Source organism: Carlito syrichta, unplaced genomic scaffold, assembly GCF_000164805.1.
Source record: "Carlito syrichta isolate Samal-C Ts95f unplaced genomic scaffold, Tarsius_syrichta-2.0.1 Scaffold309682, whole genome shotgun sequence".
Classification (NCBI taxonomy): Eukaryota; Metazoa; Chordata; class Mammalia; order Primates; family Tarsiidae; genus Carlito; species Carlito syrichta.
This window is the reverse complement of record NW_007253778.1, coordinates 208,910-227,662: the sequence shown is the minus strand read 5'-3', so window position 1 is coordinate 227,662 and position 18,753 is coordinate 208,910. Positions and strand designations below refer to the sequence as shown.

General features: G+C 41.1%; 1 protein-coding gene across 1 annotated transcript in view; it reads right to left on the bottom strand.

The window, feature by feature from the left end:
• Positions 1-16,553, bottom strand: part of OVCH2 (ovochymase 2) — a 70,823-nt gene extending 54,270 nt beyond the window's left edge. The window contains exons 1-12 of the mRNA XM_008067529.2: positions 16,466-16,553; positions 13,667-13,776; positions 11,204-11,295; positions 9,290-9,462; positions 8,856-8,951; positions 8,142-8,293; positions 7,338-7,527; positions 6,089-6,112; positions 3,325-3,415; positions 3,076-3,200; positions 1,884-2,024; positions 1,382-1,512 (exon numbers count right to left, since the gene is read on the bottom strand). Coding sequence (XP_008065720.2) covers positions 1,382-1,512; positions 1,884-2,024; positions 3,076-3,200; positions 3,325-3,415; positions 6,089-6,112; positions 7,338-7,527; positions 8,142-8,293; positions 8,856-8,951; positions 9,290-9,462; positions 11,204-11,295; positions 13,667-13,776; positions 16,466-16,553 — 1,413 coding nt within the window. The remainder of the gene's footprint in view (positions 1-1,381; positions 1,513-1,883; positions 2,025-3,075; positions 3,201-3,324; positions 3,416-6,088; positions 6,113-7,337; positions 7,528-8,141; positions 8,294-8,855; positions 8,952-9,289; positions 9,463-11,203; positions 11,296-13,666; positions 13,777-16,465) is intronic.
• Positions 16,554-18,753: the final 2,200 nt, after the last annotated feature.

Sequence of the window (18,753 nt, the reverse complement as noted above, 5' to 3'; positions counted from 1 at the left end):
CCCCAGCTGATTTTTTGATTTATTGTAGAGATGAGGTCTTGCTGCCCAGGTGGGTCTTGAACCCACGGGCTCAGGCAATCCACTCACACCTCAGCCTCCCAGAGGTGCGGGATTACAGGCTGAACCACCGAGCCTGGCTTGAGATTTTTTAAAACCACTTCCAACTCTGGCACTTTCAGATTTCCAACCAAAGTTCCCCTTGTTCCTCCTCTTGGAAATATACTCATAATGTGAATTATTGTTACTATTTTTGAGTTGGAGTCTCACTCTGTTGCCCAGGCTGGAATGCAGTGGCATGCTCATGGTCACCCCTGCGTCGACCTGCTGGGCTCAGGCAATCTTTCTGCCTCACCCTCCCAAGTAGCTGGAACTACAGGCATGTACCACCACGCCTGGCTAATTTTTTTATTTATTGTAGAGACAAGGTCTCGTCATGTTGCCAGGCTGTTCTCAAACTCGTGGCCTTAGGCAAGCCTCTCACCTCTGCCTCTCAAAGTGCTGGGATTATAGGCATGAGCCACCACTGCCAGCTCTTTCTACCTCTTAAATCTACAAAAACACTGAGTAGGTCCCATCTGCCCTTGCTCCCATCATTTTGTTTTCTGCTCTCTATTCTTTCCTTTGTACACTGTCTTGCTTTCAATTGTTATTGTAAGAGAAAGACTTATGTATAATGCCTAGTTCCAGTCTCACCCCGACTGCAGTCTTGCCTTCATCTACCTTGTGGCCTCTCTCTGCATATGGTTTTCCAGTGTTTAGTGGACAAAGGGTCACAAGCACTACTTACTAAACGAATGTGGAATAAACTCTGCATCCAGATATTTAAAGCCCTCCATACTCTGACCTCAGCCTCACTTTCCACCATCCCTTCCCAGGACATCTTATGACTCTCTTAAACCAAGGATTCCCTGAATGCTGGTTCTTCTAGGTTTGTTCTGTCCCTCCTGCTTGGAAGACTTGATAATTTGGACCTGATTGTTGTTGACTTTGTTATCTATTACTTACAACACATTTTATGAGCAGTTTAATCAATAAGAAAGAAATATTTGTTTCTAGAAGGGTCTAGGAAAGTCACCAGATTAAAGCAACACTTTTAAAAAATTAAACAAAAAATAAAGAACACAAGTGCCATCTAGTGGTAAAAGCCAGTAGTTGGGGGGGGGCGGAAACTGGGCCTGTTCATTTTTAAAGTATTTGTGTCACCTTTCGTCGGATGCTGGGTACTGCAAACACAGCTGCGAATCAATCAGATAAAACTCGCTTACCTCATGGTGCTCATGTTAGTTACTGTGTAGATTTACCATAAGCTAAGTAACTAACATGAGCACCATGGTATACCCTAAGTATACCCTACTAAGTAAGGGTATACCAAAATCAATACCTTAATTAGGTGATGTTTGGGGGCTTGAAAGATCCAGTTACAATCAACCACGTCACTGTTGTTTTCAGGATAGTTAAGACTCTGTATGAGGCCTTCTTCAAAAAGGACAGCTAAGGAACTGCAACCTGAATCTGAAACACAAGAAAAAGTACAAACAAATAGCACCACTCAGATAAAGAGAAATTCTCATTATTTTCTTTTCTGTCTCCTGAAAATTGATGTGTGAATTAAATTTTTAGACAGAGCCAACAGGAAGCAAGTAGTTTGCGCATTGATTTTCCAGAACTCTCCAGGCCCTCTCAACTCACTTGAGTGAGTGATAACTATGAGTTAGCAGGACTAACTTGGGGTTGAAGGAGAGACTGCACCCAGTTCTCTGGCTAGCCTGAAAACTCTCCACTTTGCAGCCAGTGTGCCTCGGGGTGAGGGTGGTGGACTTCCTGACCTTCATCTAATTCCTATGAGGTCTAAACTTTTACGTGATAAAAACAAATGGCTTTACCAGGAAGGTAGTTTGGTTTAAGAGCTTTGTAGGTGAGGTTAAACCCAGTAGCATAATCTGTGCCATCAGATATGAACTTCAGCCTGATAAAATTGGAACCAACAAGAATAGATGAGGGGAGGCTTCCTCCACAAAACTTTCCTGCAACACAAGTAAGAAGATTCTTTGTTAGGAATCTAGAAAACAGTAACAATTAAATGACTTAAGGAAAACTGAATTTGCCATGATACTTCAGGATTGTCTAAACCAGGTTTTCTCAACTTGATACTACTGACATTTTGAATCACAACATTCTTTGTGTCCATGCTGACCTGTGTCTTTTGTAGGATGTTTAGTAGTATCACTGGCTTCTATCAGTAACACTGCCAGTTGTGATAACTGAAAACGCTTCTCAAACATTACCAAATTTCTCCCAGGGCAGAGCAAAATCACCTCTGGTTGAGAAACACAGAAACGTCACTCCATTCCTGTATCTTATATAAGTAACCTTTGTCTCCTCATGATTATCGATTGGTATTTTCCTTTTTTTTGTCGTTTATTTTTTTGAGTTGGAGTCTCACTCTGTCGCCCAGACTGGAGTGCAGTGGGCGCTCCCGGCCACCGCAGCCTCGACCTGCTGGGCTCTGGCGATCCTTCCATCTCAGCCTTCCAAGTAGCTGGAACTACAGGCGCGCGCTACCACGCCCAGCTAATTTTTTGATTTATTGTAGAGATGAGGTCTCGCCAAGTTGCCCTGGCGGATCTTGAACCCGTGGACTCAGGCAATCCACTCACACCTCAGCCTCCCAAAGCATGGGATTACAGGCTGAGCCACCGAGCCCAGCTGTATTTTCCTTTTTTAGCTCGATCAGGCAGGTAAAGGTCATTGTCATGAATAGGAAAGCCATGTTTTGTCTGGGAATCCTGAGAAGCCCTGCAGTATATCTAGATTTTACTCCTGATGGACTCCAGGTCTGAAAAATGGGGCTAGGAGGCCTAGTTTGATGAGAAGCAGATGCAGCACGTGACATACAACATGGGCTAGCAGCCATCGGGCAGACTTAGATCCACTTCCTTCCCACTCCCAATTCTGAGTCTCAAAACTGGAGATGGGAAATGTGGCATTTACAGATGGCTCAGTCCCAGTCACAGTGTAACCAGGACTCATTAACCTAGCTGGACTTTCCATTTGACAGTGTAAAAATCCACTCACCAATGAGTCTGTCTTCTAAAGAATATATTGACAGGTAATTGTGATGACAAGACTCGACATCCAAGCGAAAAAAACTGAGCAACACATGCATTTCCTCTGGTACCAACAAGGTCCAGACACACAGTCTGCAGGCAGATCATGGAGAGGGTGTTATTTCTAGACAGAAAGTAACTATTACAGTCCAATTAATGGGAACGGCCAAACTGGGGGCGGTGGGTAAGGGGAGGGGAGCAGAGGAGGGATACTCACTGCTTGTTCTCATAATACAGGTGGAGGCTTTCTGGGAAGTAGAGCTTCCCCTCAGACCCGCTGATTACACCATCCTGCTCACTGCACCAGGCTGGGAGGGAAAGCAGGGAGAGTCAGGGCGAGCATTGATGGCTAGCCACAAGATCCCCTTCTTCCAGCAGTTGCATAGACACTGAAACCTCCTGACTCTTCTCGATGTACTCTTTCCTTCTTCACAATATCTTTCCCTGTCTTGGTTTCTGTGAAGTTTTATGATTTTTGCTCCTCTTAGATCTTGTTTAACCTTGTGATTCTTTTTTTTTTCCCCCCCAAGTTGAAGTGTCACTCTGTCCTGCAGGCTGGAGTGCAGTGGCACACTCACAGCCATCGCAGCCTCGACCTGCTGGGTTTAGGCAATCCTTCCGCCTCAGCCTTCCAAGTAGCTGGAACCACAAGCATGTGCCACCATGTCTGGTTAATTTATTTTTTTAATTGTAGAGGTGAGGTCTCACCAAGTTGCCCAGGCTGGTCTCGAACCCCTGGACTCAGGTAATCCTCTTGCCTCAGCCTCCCAAAGTGCTGGGATTACAGTCTTGAGCTATCATACCTGGCTAACCTTGTGATTCTATGATTTTTTCTCCTCCTCTTTCATCTTCTGAGTCGGGGTCTTATACTGCTGTCCAGGCTGGGGTTCAGTAGCATGATCAAGGGTCACTGCAGCCTCAACCTCCTGGGTTCAGGCAATCCTTCCATCTCAGCCTCCTGAGTAGCTGGGACTACAGGTTGCACCACCATGCCTGACTAACTTTAAAAATTTTTTTGTAGAGGTGATGTCTCACTATGTTCCCCAGGCTGGTCTTAAACTCCTGGGCTCAAGCAATTCTCCTGCCTTGGCTTTCCAAAGTACTGGGATTACTGATGTGAGCTGCTGTACCTGGTCTGTTTTTTTCTTCTTAACTCTTCTTTCTCTGACTCCCTACTCCACATTTTATTTTTATTTTGTTTTATTATTTTGTTTTATTTTAAAGTCGGAGTCTCACTCTGTTGCCCAGGCTAGAATGCAGTGGCACACTCAGGGCCACTGCAGCCTTGACCTACTGGGCTCAGGCGATCCTTCTGCCTCAACCTTCCAAGTAGCTGGAACTACAGGCATGCATCACCAAGCTCAGCTCATTTTTCTTGATTAATTGTAGAGATGAGGTCTCGCCAAGTTGTCCAGGCTGGTCTCAAACCTGTGGGCTCAGGCAGTCTTCTCACCTCAGCCTCCCAAAGTGCTGGTATTGTAGGCATGAGCCACCGTATCCGCCCCCGACCACTCCATTTTATAAGTACAGGTATTTCTCAGGTACTATCTTTATTTATTTATTTAGGTTTTATCTTTCAGCCTCATCTTCTCTATGAGCCATCTGACCAGTCTCAACCATACCCTCTGTTTCAAATATTATTTCTACATTTCTGAACTTCAAGCTTGATTTTATAATGGTCTCCTAGCTATTGCCCCCAAAATTCAACATGCTACAAGTAGATTCCTCTGCATCAGCAAAATTGCATTCACTTCTGATTTTTAATACTTTTGTGTGTCCTTTTTTTAGTATTTCATGCTCAAAACATTGGTACTATCTTTCGTTCCTCCCTCTCCCTCCTGACCTGTCATCTAATTGGCTACCAAGTCCTAATTTTCCTTGTTTCTGTTACCACCTATTCATTCTCTGGTCGTTGCCTTGATTGAAGCCTTCCTTTCTTGTCTCTTGAACTAATGCAAAATCTCATGAGTCTACCTTGAATTATTTCCCTCTCAAACCATCCCTTATATGCTATACTTATACCATTGGAGTAGAACTTGAATCTACTTATCTGCGTGATCAATTTCCTATTACTCAATAAAGGTAAATATTTTTGACTCCTATTTAAAGTTTCCAGAGTTTGATCTCAAATTTTCTTTCTATTTTTCTCCCTCATAAAACCCTATCACACATCCTACATTTCCACTGCTTTGACTGACTTACTGGTCTCTGTTACACCCAACATTTTTTCTTCATCTATTAATACCTATCCTTTGATAAGGAAGATTCTTTGAGTGGTAATATTTTTCTTTACCCATATTGCATGTCCACCTGATAAACTCCTACTTATCCTTCAAGATTCCACTTTAAAATGTCTATGATTCTAAAGCCTTCTTTATTTATTTGTTTTCAGCCAGAAGCAGCCTCTCACTCCTCTGAGCTCTCAGGGTGATCTTTTTCCATATTGCTATTTGTAGATAGTTCTACTGGCTTAAAGAACCACTAAACCACTAAAGATTTGAGCTAAAGATCATCTGGTACAAACTCTTTTCTCAATGGATGAGGAAACCGAGGACCAGAGATAGGAAAGAGCTTGTCTAAAGTCAGAGTGTGAGCTCACTGTAGAGTTGCAATGTAACACAGATGATGAGATCCCTTTGTATATAGGGCAAGGTGTGTAGTTTACTGACCATACTACACCCACTCACCCACTTTCCTCAAGTCTCTGATTCAAAGCTAGGATTTGGAAAATATTGGCTGAATTGAGATGGAGCTCCGGATTGATTAGAAGTAAAATGGGAGGGAATCTGGGGCTCCTGCTGGGCATGGGTTTGCCCAGACTGGAAGGAAATGACTGCGGGTGCTGCAGGTGGTAGTTTTATATCTAGGGAGCATGGGAGCTCTTGCAGAGGAAAGACTTTTGGTTATAAAGAGAACTGATATTCAGAAATGCTTGACGTTAATTAGTGCTCTTGATGGGGAAGGATTCAAGGAATACTCACCTTTGGAACTCCTTCTCCGATTCCCTGAGAAAGAAAAACAAAGATGGATTTCAAAGCTTATGGTATCTTGAACAGTATTTCAAAAACTTAGCATCTCCTTGCTCAAAAGTGAAAGATTTTATTGAGTGGGCTAATAAGAAACAGTGATTAACTTGGAGATTACACAAATAAGAAGAGGTCCTTTCACACGAGAACAGAAACTACAGATGGAAATAACTTGCTCACAACTACAAAAGAGTTCTTGGAACAGGTCAGATACTTGGCACTGTAACAAAAACAAACTTGAAGTTGGATTTGGAGGTAGTAATGAAGTCACAATTAACTCACTGATCAGTCTGGTAGAAGAATGTACAGTCATCCCTTAGTATCTGCAGGGGATTGGTTCCAGGACCCCTGTGGATACCAAAATCCAAGAATGCTCAAGTCCCTATGTAAATATTTGCATGTAACCTAGGCACATTTTTCCCATATATAGTACTTTATCTCTAGATTACTTGTAATACCTAAATGCTATATAATACATATAAATGCTATATAAGTAGTTACATAGTATTTTTAAAAGTTGTATTCTTTTTATTGTTGTCTTGTTATTTTTTAATTTTTTTCCCAAATTTTTTTGATTCACAGTTGGTTGACTCTACCAGTGTGGCAAGTACAGATATGGAGAGTTGACTACAAGTAGCTTTTGGTCTTTTCAGGCTTACTATACCTAGAACATCCCAACCTTGGCACTGTTAACATTTTGGATGGGATCATTCTTTGTTGGGGGCACTGTCCTTTGCATTGTGGGCTGTTAGCAGCATCCATGGCTCCTATTCATTGGATGCCAATGCCCCTGTCCTCAGTCATGACAATTATATATGTCTCCTGGTTTGCCCCCTGGGGGTGGGGGGAAATTGTTCCAGGCAATAACTACTGATCTATGCTATAGCTTGATGAATCTTGCTAGAACAGATGAGATATAAGTGGTGAAAACATGTCATCAGCTGAGACAGTGTCAATTAAAGGCAAATTTGAGAAAAATATCTAGGAAGAATGAGTTTGTTTTTCATTTAATATTTGCATGCTGTATCATATACCAAATTTTACTCTTGTTTTAGATTTGACAAATGTCAAAATCCTTAGTGCTACACTGAGAATAGAAGTATAGCCTGTCTGTTCAGGGCCCTGACTTGCCTAGACTCTTCTGATGCTCTCCCTGGCCCTAGCAAAATGGCAGCTTCTTAACCTTGTGTGATGGCTTCATTACCAATTTGGATGTGTTCATAGATCCAAGGAAGCACTTTACTAAGGTCTGTGAAGATCCCAGGGGATCCTTGATCATTTTTCTGTATGTTGTTTCTCCAACCTCGACCACAGCCCAAACCCCAGGAAGTCACACCAGCCACAGTCCAGGTCCCTTTCTTATTTCGGCACATAAGCGAGCCTCCTGAATCACCCTGCAGGGAGAAAAGGCCTCTGTTACTTTTATTGTCAGTGTCTGTGCCCCAAAGTGCTTACTTTTTCCCCACAAGGATGTTAGATGAGGATCAGTGACAGTTCCTAATTTAGACTCAGGGGCCTGGCAGAACGTTCAGGCACGATTCCCATATGATCCTCAAATATCATTGGGGCCCACAAATTTCACCTCCTTCTTCCTCATCCCTAGGCTTTCATCAAAGCAGTAGACTTTATCTTACGCTGCAGACTCAGGGACGTCTTGCCCAGCAATAAAACTGACCTCAGGTCTTGTTTAGCAGGAAGAACGGAGGAAAAGTAAAGTGCTCAACATCCACAAGTTCTAAGTAGGAAAAAAGGCAGTCATTCTTCAGGTATGGGATAACCCTGAGCTCATTCTTGGCATTATTTCTGTTATTTGATCTTTTGAAAAAAGCAGAAGGCCTCCTCTGAATTCACTCTCCCTGCTAAAATCAGCTTGTTTAAATTTTCTATTTTGACCTAACTTCCCTTGTTACTCCTGATCCTTCTTTCCAACATTTCAGTCTTACCTGGAACCAGCCTTCTTTTACTCCCCTGCCTCGTAACAAAGCTGAGGCTGGAGAGTCCCACCTACCTGGCAGGCATCTCTCCCTCCATCAGGGAAGCCTGTGCAGAGAAATGTCTTCCCACTGATGGGATTCTTTAGGGTTAAGAGGGCTGCCACACACTCTTTCTGGGTCAAAATAGGCAGATTCACTTCATGTAGGACTTGCGGGGGGACACCATCTGGAAAACACAGAGACGAAAACCCCAGCCAAGTACTCTTTCACACTTTCTGAGTTGAAGATGTCCCATTCAGGTTTATGTCTTTTGGAAAGACCTGAATTTCTACGTACAATGTGACATTAACTCTCTTTAAATTTTTTTTGCACAATTGTTTTTTGTTTTGTTTTGTTTTTTGTTTTTGTTTCTTGAGTTGGAGTCTCACTCTATCACCCAAACTGGAGTGCAGTGGCCGCTCCCGGCCACCGCAGCCACGACCTGCTGGGCTCCAGCGATCCTTCCGTCTCAGCCTTCCAAGTAGCTGTAACTACAGGCGCGCGCTACCACACCCGGCTAATTTTTTGATTTACTGTGGAGATGAGGTCTCGCCAAGTTGCCCAGGCAGGTCTCGAACCCGCGGGCTCAGGCAATCCACTCACCTCAGCCTCCCAAAGGCACGGGGTTACAGGCTGAGCCACCGAGCCTGACACACTTGTTTTTAAAAAGTAGATTTAAAATTCAATTTTCTGATTCTTCACAAAAAGTTCTGACCTCTTATTAAGAGGAGTGACACCAAAGTTCTTACCTTCAGTCAAGCGGCCCCAGCCTGCAGTTGTACAAATAAATCCAGCCTTGAATCGCTCCCCTGGTTCTGGAAGACATATGGGCCTCACAAAATGGTCTAAAAAAAAAGGCAAGGCAGGGCTTGTCTCATTCGTGGAGGAGAGGACACCATAGGCCATTCAACAATTGGCATCTAAGTGCCCATCCTAAAGACTTTGTAAGAGTTGTGGTATCTCTGCCTGGCACCTCCAGGAGTCACTTGTCAGACAAAGACTCTCTCCCAACTCCACATAATGCTATATCCCGAACCACAAACAAAAAGAGTTTTCACACAGGGGACTTTCCAGGTCAAACCTCTGTCTCAAAATACTCTGACTCAGAACATATACTGCAGGAAATGTGCTATGGAACAGAGAACATAGGGTAGAAAATTCAGGGTAAGCCTCAAATATTTACCAAATTGGAAGGCTCCTGCCATCTTCAAAAGGGCAATATCATAGTTCATTGGTTTCTTGATGGAGAAATGTGGGTGTATGATGACAGTTTCAATGGTGAGTGTCTGTTCTCCTGGTTCTGCCTGGCTCAAGTCATGTTCTCCAGCAGTAACATTCAAAGTTGACACAATGTTTCTATGAAAAGGAAGTGGTAAAATGAATGAATTTCATTGTGCCTCTGAGTACAGTTGTGACAGCTGACAAACTGGCTTCTACAGAATGATATGAATGGACAATGTGGAAATGATTCCAACACTGTTAGAAAAAAATGCAGAGACAAGTTCCAGCAGAGTTCCAGCAGAAGACTAGCAAAGGGGGCTTTGTATGAAGTCAGTGATATGATTAATTTAATACTTTGCAATGTTATTTGTAAAGATGCATACACATTGTAATTCAATACTTTAAAGCTATAGGGGACTTTATTCAGCTACCCTAGGAGGTTAACCTGGACTCAGTAACAATGAGTTCCTTTGGGAATAATTTGTGATTCCCAGTAAGTATGCTGCTTCAAATGTTAGAGATCGTATGCTTAGTGTATATTATGAAGGACAAACAGCATCATAACTCTGATGTCCCAGTATGTACTCTCAGAAATTTGAGACTTATTGCAACAATTGGAAAATTGGGATCTTCTCCTTTCCTTCTTTAGTGATTTAGAGACCTGGCATGACTTGGGAAACACCTCATCTTCCTGGGTCAATGTTATCTGGAAGGAACTCAGTGGAATACACTTCATTCCCAGAAGTGGTACTTTTATACAAAATTAAGGAGGGCATTAATTTCTCTGGGTTTAATTCCCTGACTCTTGGCTGTATCAGGTACCTCACTTACAACACAGAATCTCTCTAGTGTCCCACCTGCCACATTGCAGCAAAATTATCAGTTGGTACTTCTTTTATACTATGAACTCTCTGGAGGCAGTAGTCATAATTAAGTTGTGCCTTGGTCATTTTGTCAACCAAGTAAATATCCAGGGAAGGCTTGCAGACTTTATTTAAATAAAAGAGGAAAAATATGGGGACATGATCTTGATTACAGTCTAGTGTATACCAAGAGCACTGAAAATAGTATAATTTTTGGATCACACAGAAAAACAAACAAAGAATGGAATTTTTGGTTGAGATTCAGAGAGGCAGGAGCAGTAGGAAGGAAGACGTGGGAGCTTACTTTATATTTTACTGCCCCCCCCCTTGTTTTCTTTTATTCCTTTCATAAGATGTATAATGAACTGGATAATTTTTTTCACTGAAATTAAAGAAAACTAAAAGAAAACTTTCACAAATTCTTCTTTGTAATGCTCTTTTCCTCTCACTTGGATATTATTCTTTATTCAATTCCAGTCATGTTAAGTAAACAAAGTGTCTAACTTCTGCAAAGAATGCAAGTCTTTTACCAAGATGAGTTCCATCTGACAATGTCACCGAGTCCCATTTTTGTCACACAATTAAGATGTAGCATCACTAAATCAATGCTCACTCATTATACACATACATTTGTTTGTTTGTTTGTTTTGAGTTGAGTTGGAGTCTCAGTCTGTCACTCAGGCTAGAGTGCAGAGGCATGCTCAACCTTGACCTGTTGGGCTCAGACGATCCTTCTGCCTCAGCCTTCCGAGTAACTGGAACCACAGACATGCACCACCGTGCCTGGCTGATTTTTTGATTCATTGTAGAGACGAGATCTTGCCATGTTGCTCAGGCTGGTCTTGACCCCCTGAGCTCAAGCAATTCTCTCACTCCACCTCCCAAAGTGCTGGGATTATAGGTATGAGCCACTGCATCTGGCCACATACATGTTTTAATAGAGTTATTGCTGCTGATTCCTAGAGAGAGAAAAGGGTTGTCTGACCTTTATCCATGGACTAGGGCTTCCCTACCTGCTTGCAACACAGTGAGCAGCCGTGATCACCCACCGTGGAGAGATGATGGTTCCTCCACAGATATGCTTCTGCCTTCGTTTCAGAGACACCTAAATTGCAAAGACCTTTTATGGAAGTGAGTTAATGCCCTGGGATTCCCCCCAAAACATGATTATGTGGTGTATTCTCCAAAACAGACTCAGATATCTTACTTACAGAGGTCAGGAATTATGGACTGTGAAGAGGTAAAGCCCATACACTGCAGCTCAGAAAGAAGAATAGTACTGGAACCAAAATATGCCTAGTCCTGGTCTGGTTCAGAGGTGTTTATTTGAGGTGATTGGTGGTAAGGATTTCAGTAAAGTTGGCAGTTAGAAGTGTTGGTATTTATTTATTTGTTTTTGTAACACTGTTGACCCAGACCTGTTGCTTTAACAATATTAGCAGTATCCAAGAATGAAGATAAAGGAGTATAAGATACAGCAAAGTCCGGATGAAGAGGTTTAAGAGAAAGGCAAGAGGGGGGTTAGGGAGCCTTTAACACATGTTCCAATTCCTCCAAGTCTCTTAGGAGATAGTTTGGATCTACCATTTTCTCATACTCATTTTTTTTTTGAGTTATAGTCTCACTCTGTCTACCAAGCTGAAATGCAGTGGCACACTCATGGCCACCGCAGCCTCGACCTGCTGGGCTCACGTGATTCTTCCACTTCAGCCTTCCAAGTAGCTGGAACTACAGGCATGTGCCACCAGGCCCGGCTAATTTCTTGATTTATTGTAGAGATGAGGTCTCACCAAGTTGCTCAGGCTGGTCTCAAACCCGTGAGCTCAGGCAATCCTCTCACCTTGGCCTCCCAAAGTGCTGGGATTATAGACATAAGCCATCATGCCTGGCCCTTTTTTTAAATTTTAAAAATGTGGGGTACTATTCAGGATTAGGTATATAAGTGGTCATCGTACAGGCAAAGTTTGGGCCTCCCTTTGGTCCCCACTTCGCCTGGTTTGGGAATTTTCTCATACTCTTAACTATATGACTCTTATACCCTTTATATCCTCTTCAAGCCTATTCTTTATTCTGCCTCTCCAACATACTTTTTATTTTTTTGGTTCATGCTATTTATGGTATTTGATTTGATTCTAAAATGACTTACTGTGTATAAGTAAAAACTTTTAATGAACATACTCATATCTTTGGATTTAGAAGAAAAGCAGTTTATTAAAACCGTCCTCTTTTTTAACAAAAATTATTTCGCTTTTCTTTTTTTTTTTTTTTGTTCTTTGAGTTGGAATCTCACTCTTTGTCTCCCACGCTGGAGTGCAGTGGTGTGCTCACGGCTACTACAACCTCAACCTGCTGGGCTTGGGTGATCCTTCCACATCTTCCAAGTAGCTGGAACGACAGATGCACACCACCATGCCTGGCTAGTTTTTGTGATTTATGGTAGAGATGAGGTCTCACCAAGTTGCCCAGGCTGGTCTTGAACCTCTGGGCTCAGGCAATCCTCTTACCTTGGCCTCCCAAAGTGCTGGGATTACAGGCTGAGCCACTGTACCCAGCCGACCAAAAATGATTTAATGAGGAAAAAAAAGTTATTCAGAGAAGAGGCTTAGAACAAAGAGTGAGTAAGTAATAGTCAATGAACCACCATTACTATGATCTGCTATGGACTTGTGAATGACCAATCAATTTAAAGTAACCAACTGGTCAATTAACTATTCAACCAAGTAATTAATCAGTTAATCACTCAACCCACTGAACACAAAATCAATTAACTACCTATTACCAAATAGTCATTGACCTACAAGTTAATATGACTGACTCAGAGATGTAAAAATAAAGAGGATTATTATATGTAAAGTAAGAGGCAAGAATACAACATGGCTCTTAGGGTAAAGAAAATTGGAAGACTTTCAGAGACAGTAAATGCAAATTTCATGAGCTAGGGTCAAAGCACAAAGATACATCTATGACATGGGTGGACCAGGAGATTAAATTGAGGCAAAATTATTAGGACATTAACCACTAAGTAAGCAGCACTCTTGACTATTCCCTGAGGGGATCTATAGTATGGGTGAAAACTTTACACCTCAACACAAAGTGGATCTGTGCATATGAATTCTTTGGTTTTCTTAACTATAACAGAAGTTTATTTTAATATTGAATCAAAACATTTTCTGAAGTGTAAATTCAAAAGTGCTTTAGTTTTTTCAAGTAGGATATTTATTTTAAAGGTTGAAAGTCTGGGATGGAATTTCCGATTTGTGGAACAAGTCAGTAGTGCATGTAACTATTCAGAACACAACTTTTCTGACACTCAGCTGATGAATATCGCAGGGGACTTGGGTTTTTGTACACAACCATGAGAACTCTAGTGAAGAGGCAGGCAGCATGGAGCACTGACAAATAGTATACAATCCTGGGAAATCCAATCCTGAGACATCTCAAAGCCCACCCACAAGATAATTTTTCCTGAGACTCACCTGCCAGGGATAGGAACCTTTCTCCACCTGGCTTCCCCCAAGAATCCGACTGAAAATGTTAAAGTAATTCCAAGGCTGTACCTTAACCAGACTCTGCCCACAGTTGGAAGCTGAAAAAAATATAAGATAAAGATTGAGTGATTAGATAATTTCTAGGACTGAGGAATACAGAAAACTCCTCTGAGCAAGAAAAAACAATCTGTAGCACATGGAGCATTGCAGCAAGATGTAAAATGACTTTAAGCTAATTGTTGGGATTTGCTTTAATTTGCAGTAGAAGGGATTGATCAGTTTTTATCATGTGGAACATGTATATAATAAAAAGATTTACTTTTCTTAAATGAAGATTAATGCCCCAGGTGTAAGTCTCCACTGGGTTATTAGGAATGCAGTTCTCTTTTGATTCTGAGCTTTATGAACCCTGAGAAGTTCTCACAGCACTCTTTCCTATGGCATTTATTATATGCCATTATGACTTTTTTTTTTTTTTTTTTTTGAGTCAGAATCTCACTCTGTCACCCAGACTGGAGGACAGTGGCACGCTCCCAGTCACTGCAGCCTCAAATGCTGGACTCAGGCAATCCTTCCTCCTCAGTCTTCCAAGTAGCTGGAACTACAGGTACATGCCACCATGCCTGGCTAATTTTTTGATTTATTGTAGAGATGGGGTCTTGTCAAGTTGGCCAGGTTGGTCTCAAACCTGTGGGTTCAGGCAATCCTCTCACCTCAGCCTCCCAAAGTGCTATGGTTATAGGTGTGAGCCACTACACCTAGCCTGTTTTTTGTTTTTTTTTTTTAAAGTCAGGGTCATGCTTTGTTGACCAGATTGGAATGCAGTGGCATGGTCATGGCTACTGCAGTCTCAACTTCCGGAGCTCAGGCAATCTTTCCACCTCAACCTCCAAGTATCTGGGACTACAGGAACACACCATCATGTGAGGCTAATTTGTTGATATTTTTGTAGAGACGAGGGCTATGTTGCCTACACGAGGTCTCAAACTGCTTGGCTGAAGCAATCCTCCTGCCTTGGGATTATAGACGTGAGCCACAGCCTGTCCCATTATAGTTATTTCTATGTCTTTCAATTCAAATAAACTGTGGGCTCCTCAAATATAGGAACTTAATCTTAGGGCTACCTATATTCATAACATCTAGCATAGTTCTTGATACATAGAAGTTATTAAATTAATTTGCTGATAATTCCATAGTCTGTCTTAGATAGCAGTTGTGTAAATATTTTTGCTGCTTCACCTACGGGACTGAGTGAGACTGTAATCTATGGTGCCTACCACACAGTCAGATACCAATAAATCTTCACCCATTTTAATTCTCCAGGGGGCTAGAAAGTGACAGGTTGTTCAGGGAGAGTAGAGTGGAGAGAAGCTAGTGTCCTGATTCACAACCAGTGTTAGAATAGAGGCTTACCAAGTAATTAAAAACAAAACAAACTCCATTCCTTTATGTAAAAGGACTTTATTCCCCCCAAATTTGTATTCACTTATTTGCTCTCAGTGGGTTTTTTGACTCCCCATGTAAGACATAACCTGGATTAAAGATATTTGCCATCACTTGATAATTCAAGGATAGCACATCTTCTCTCCTTTCTACAGGCCATTTTTTTTTTTTGCCACGTTTTAAGGAGGATCTGTTCTTTGTATCTTGCCTCAAAAATCACCACATTTCATTGCCTACTGAATCCTCTAATCTTTATTCTTCAGCTTGGAGATCATCACCTCAACTAAGAAGTCTTCCCTGATTTCCTTATATTGGGTTAGTGTCTCTTTATTGTATTGTGTTGCACTTTTTCTTCATCCCTTTAATAGTTTCCACTATGCAATATTATGATAGTGAATTATTTGCCTCTATTATTGAACTATGAACTACTTGTGGTAAAAAAAAAATCTATGTCTTATTCATCTCTGTATTTCTAAGGTTTAGCACAATTCATGGCAGAAGTAAGCACTTAGAAAAGTTGGATGGATGAACAAATGGCTTGTTTTGAGAACACATCTTAAGAGTATCGTTATTTAGATTAACATGTTCAAATATACAAAAGTCTTTCTTGTCTAATCCCTGCTCTCTGCCTGTAAATCAAGCACTATTATCCCCACATAGCAGATGAAAAAACTAGGAATCAAAGAGATGTGCAGCTAAATAATGGTAGCATATGAATGTAACACTAGGTTTAAAAAAAAAAAAAAAATTCTGAACCCAGTGCAGGTATGACATTGGATTCAAAACTTATTTTCTAACTATTTCAGTTGAATGAATCATAAATACTTTAGATTAAAATTTCCTATTTCCTTACTGACACAAAGACAAAAAACATGTTGATTCTTGGGGCTAGCACAAGTCTGACCATGGAGAAATCTGCCAAGAGTTGTTTTTGGCTTAAGTCAATTGGGGGTGGGAGACAATTTACAAGATATTACAGTGTATATGCTTCATATTTTCAAGCAAGATAATTTTCCAAAAGATTATACATGCTTCTAAATCCATGCTGGTTTCCAGAATTTGCTCCATGAAGAAGGAGTTGTATAATATGTCCAAATAAGTGAACAATACCAGTTTTTTTTTCACTTTGTTTCACTAAGTGAATTGAGATTTTTCACTTATTTGGACACATGACTTGCATTCTATAAGCGTTTCACCCCATGGTGTATGCTAATTGCAGGAGAAACAAAATATATCTGTTTTCTTTCATTTTCCCAAGGGACCGTGGGGCAGAATTGTGATGCCCATTGCCAACAAAGTTATTTCTTAAAACAAAGGCAGTTATAGAGTTCATCTGGAACTTACCTTTGGAGAGAGAAAGAGTTGTAGATTCACTTTGTTCCAAGCAGATCATTCCTAGTAGTAAAATTAACTTGTTCCTGCTTATAGACATTTTGAGACTTGTAGTTTTTCCTTGAAATTTTAGAGAGACCAAAGAGAACAAAAATAGGAAGACCTGCAATACAAGTAACATGCCAATTTAAAATAAGTTTATTCATTAACCAAAACTTGAAGCATTCAACCATGTCCATATGATGTTTATGAATGTGGTTTCTTACAAAGATCTTTTTCAAGATGTGGAGAATCAACCACAGAGGCAAAGTTTTGATCAAGAAGTATTACATATCCCATTACACCTACATCAATTGGTTGCTTCTCCCAGAGTGAACCTGGCTAGGAAAGTGGTTGGTACGTAAGATTTTCATTTGAAAACATTACTTGCTCCTTTTTACAGATTATCACTTTCTATAACAGGATTGACTACCAAAGTCATCCTTGTTTGCAAGGGTAAATTTCCCTACTTGTTTGCAACAACCTATCCACAAATATTATAAAATATAATTTTTCTCTTATTTTCCCAATGCACCATGTATATAGCCATGTATTGGGGAAGAAGAGAGATAACTGGGTAGCACACTCAGGGAGTCATGCTACTAGACAGTACTTTAGGATAGTGTCCATTGGGACATCTGTGTATCTGCATTCTCCTGCCATTTTTGTATTTATAGAAGGCAAACACTAAATCTCCTTTACTTCTGCATCTGATATATTTCTAGGCACAGAAAAGAGTCTGTGATTACCTTCAAGTCTTCTTTTCTGACTGAGTTCTGGGCTCATGGTCAGAGTGTGAGAAACACACATAGATTGGTCAATGTCATCTATGACCACATAGGAACATGAAATGCTTCTGTTAACTTTTGTAAGTTACCCACCCAAAAAGCAAATGTCAAACCAGAAGCCTCTAACTTTTTTTTTTTTTTTTTTTTGAGTTGGAGTCTCACTCTGTCATCCAGACTGGAGTGTAGTGGCCACTCCCGGCCACCGCAGCCTCGACCTGCTGGGCTCCGGCGATCCTTCCGCCTCAGCCTTCCAAGTAGCTGGAACTACAGGTGCGTGCTACCATGCCCTGCTAATTTTTTGATTTATTAAAGAGATGAGGTCTCGCCAAGTTGCCCAGGCGGGTGTCGAACCCGCAGGCTCTAGCAATCCACTCACCTCAGCCTCCCAAAGCGCGGGATTACAGGCTGAGCAACCGAGCCCGACCAGAAGCCCCTAACTTTATTTTGGCAACTTTTTTCCTCAAACAAAATAAATCTATACAAATATAACACATACAGGTAATATAAATGCAAAACAAAAATGCTTTAAAACCTAAAATTTGTAAGTACCACATATTTAGGAGACAAGACTCAAGATTGCAACCTTATGGAAAGAAGGAAACTCATATCTGCAACTGAGGCTTTATCCACACATACCTTAATCCCAAAGTCAAAAATGTTTGGCTTAATAGTATGAGGTAATAGCCCCAAGACATAATCAATCAATGTCTAAGCCATAATTAAAATCTCAATCTTTCTTTGACAACAGGTGCTCTTGGAAGGCTCTATTTTATTTTGTCAATCATTTTTTAGAGCAATTTGACTAGGAATGTGCTCCTTCGGATTCCAAATTCTGTACATCTTGTCTAGAAATTGGGAAAGCCTAGCATGGGTCTGGGATATGCCCAGGTTGACAAGCCTAAAACAAGGATGAGTAGAGCCTGGCATAGTGCCTTTTTTGTTTTTATTTCAATAGTTTTAAGGGGTACAAACAGTTTTTGGTTACATGGTTGTATTGTATTTTGGCAAAGGAGACAAAGTGTATCCATCACCCCCCCCCCCAGCACATTGTAACCTGATGGGTGATTTTTCATCCCTCAGCTTCCTCCCCTCTTTCCCCTTCTGAGTCTTCAATGATCGTCATATCATTGTCCATGTCTTTGCAGATCCTTAGTTTAGCTCCTACTTACAAGTGAGAATATCCAGTGTTTGGCTTTCTGTTCCTGAGTTAGTTACCTTAGAATGATGTTCTAAAGCACAGAGCCTTTTGAGCTTTTGACATGTTGATTTCTAGTAACATAGGATGATTAAATTTTATTCTGCACTGATGAGTTTCCCTTTGTCATGTGGGAGTGGGGCTTTTTCTTTCTTTTTTTTTTTTGGTTGTCACACAGAAGGATGATGAGATCTTGCTTACTCCTTCAATTCAGAAAAAAACATTTGCTTCAAGCTCTTGTTTGAACACATAGCATAGCTATCAGTACACATCAATAC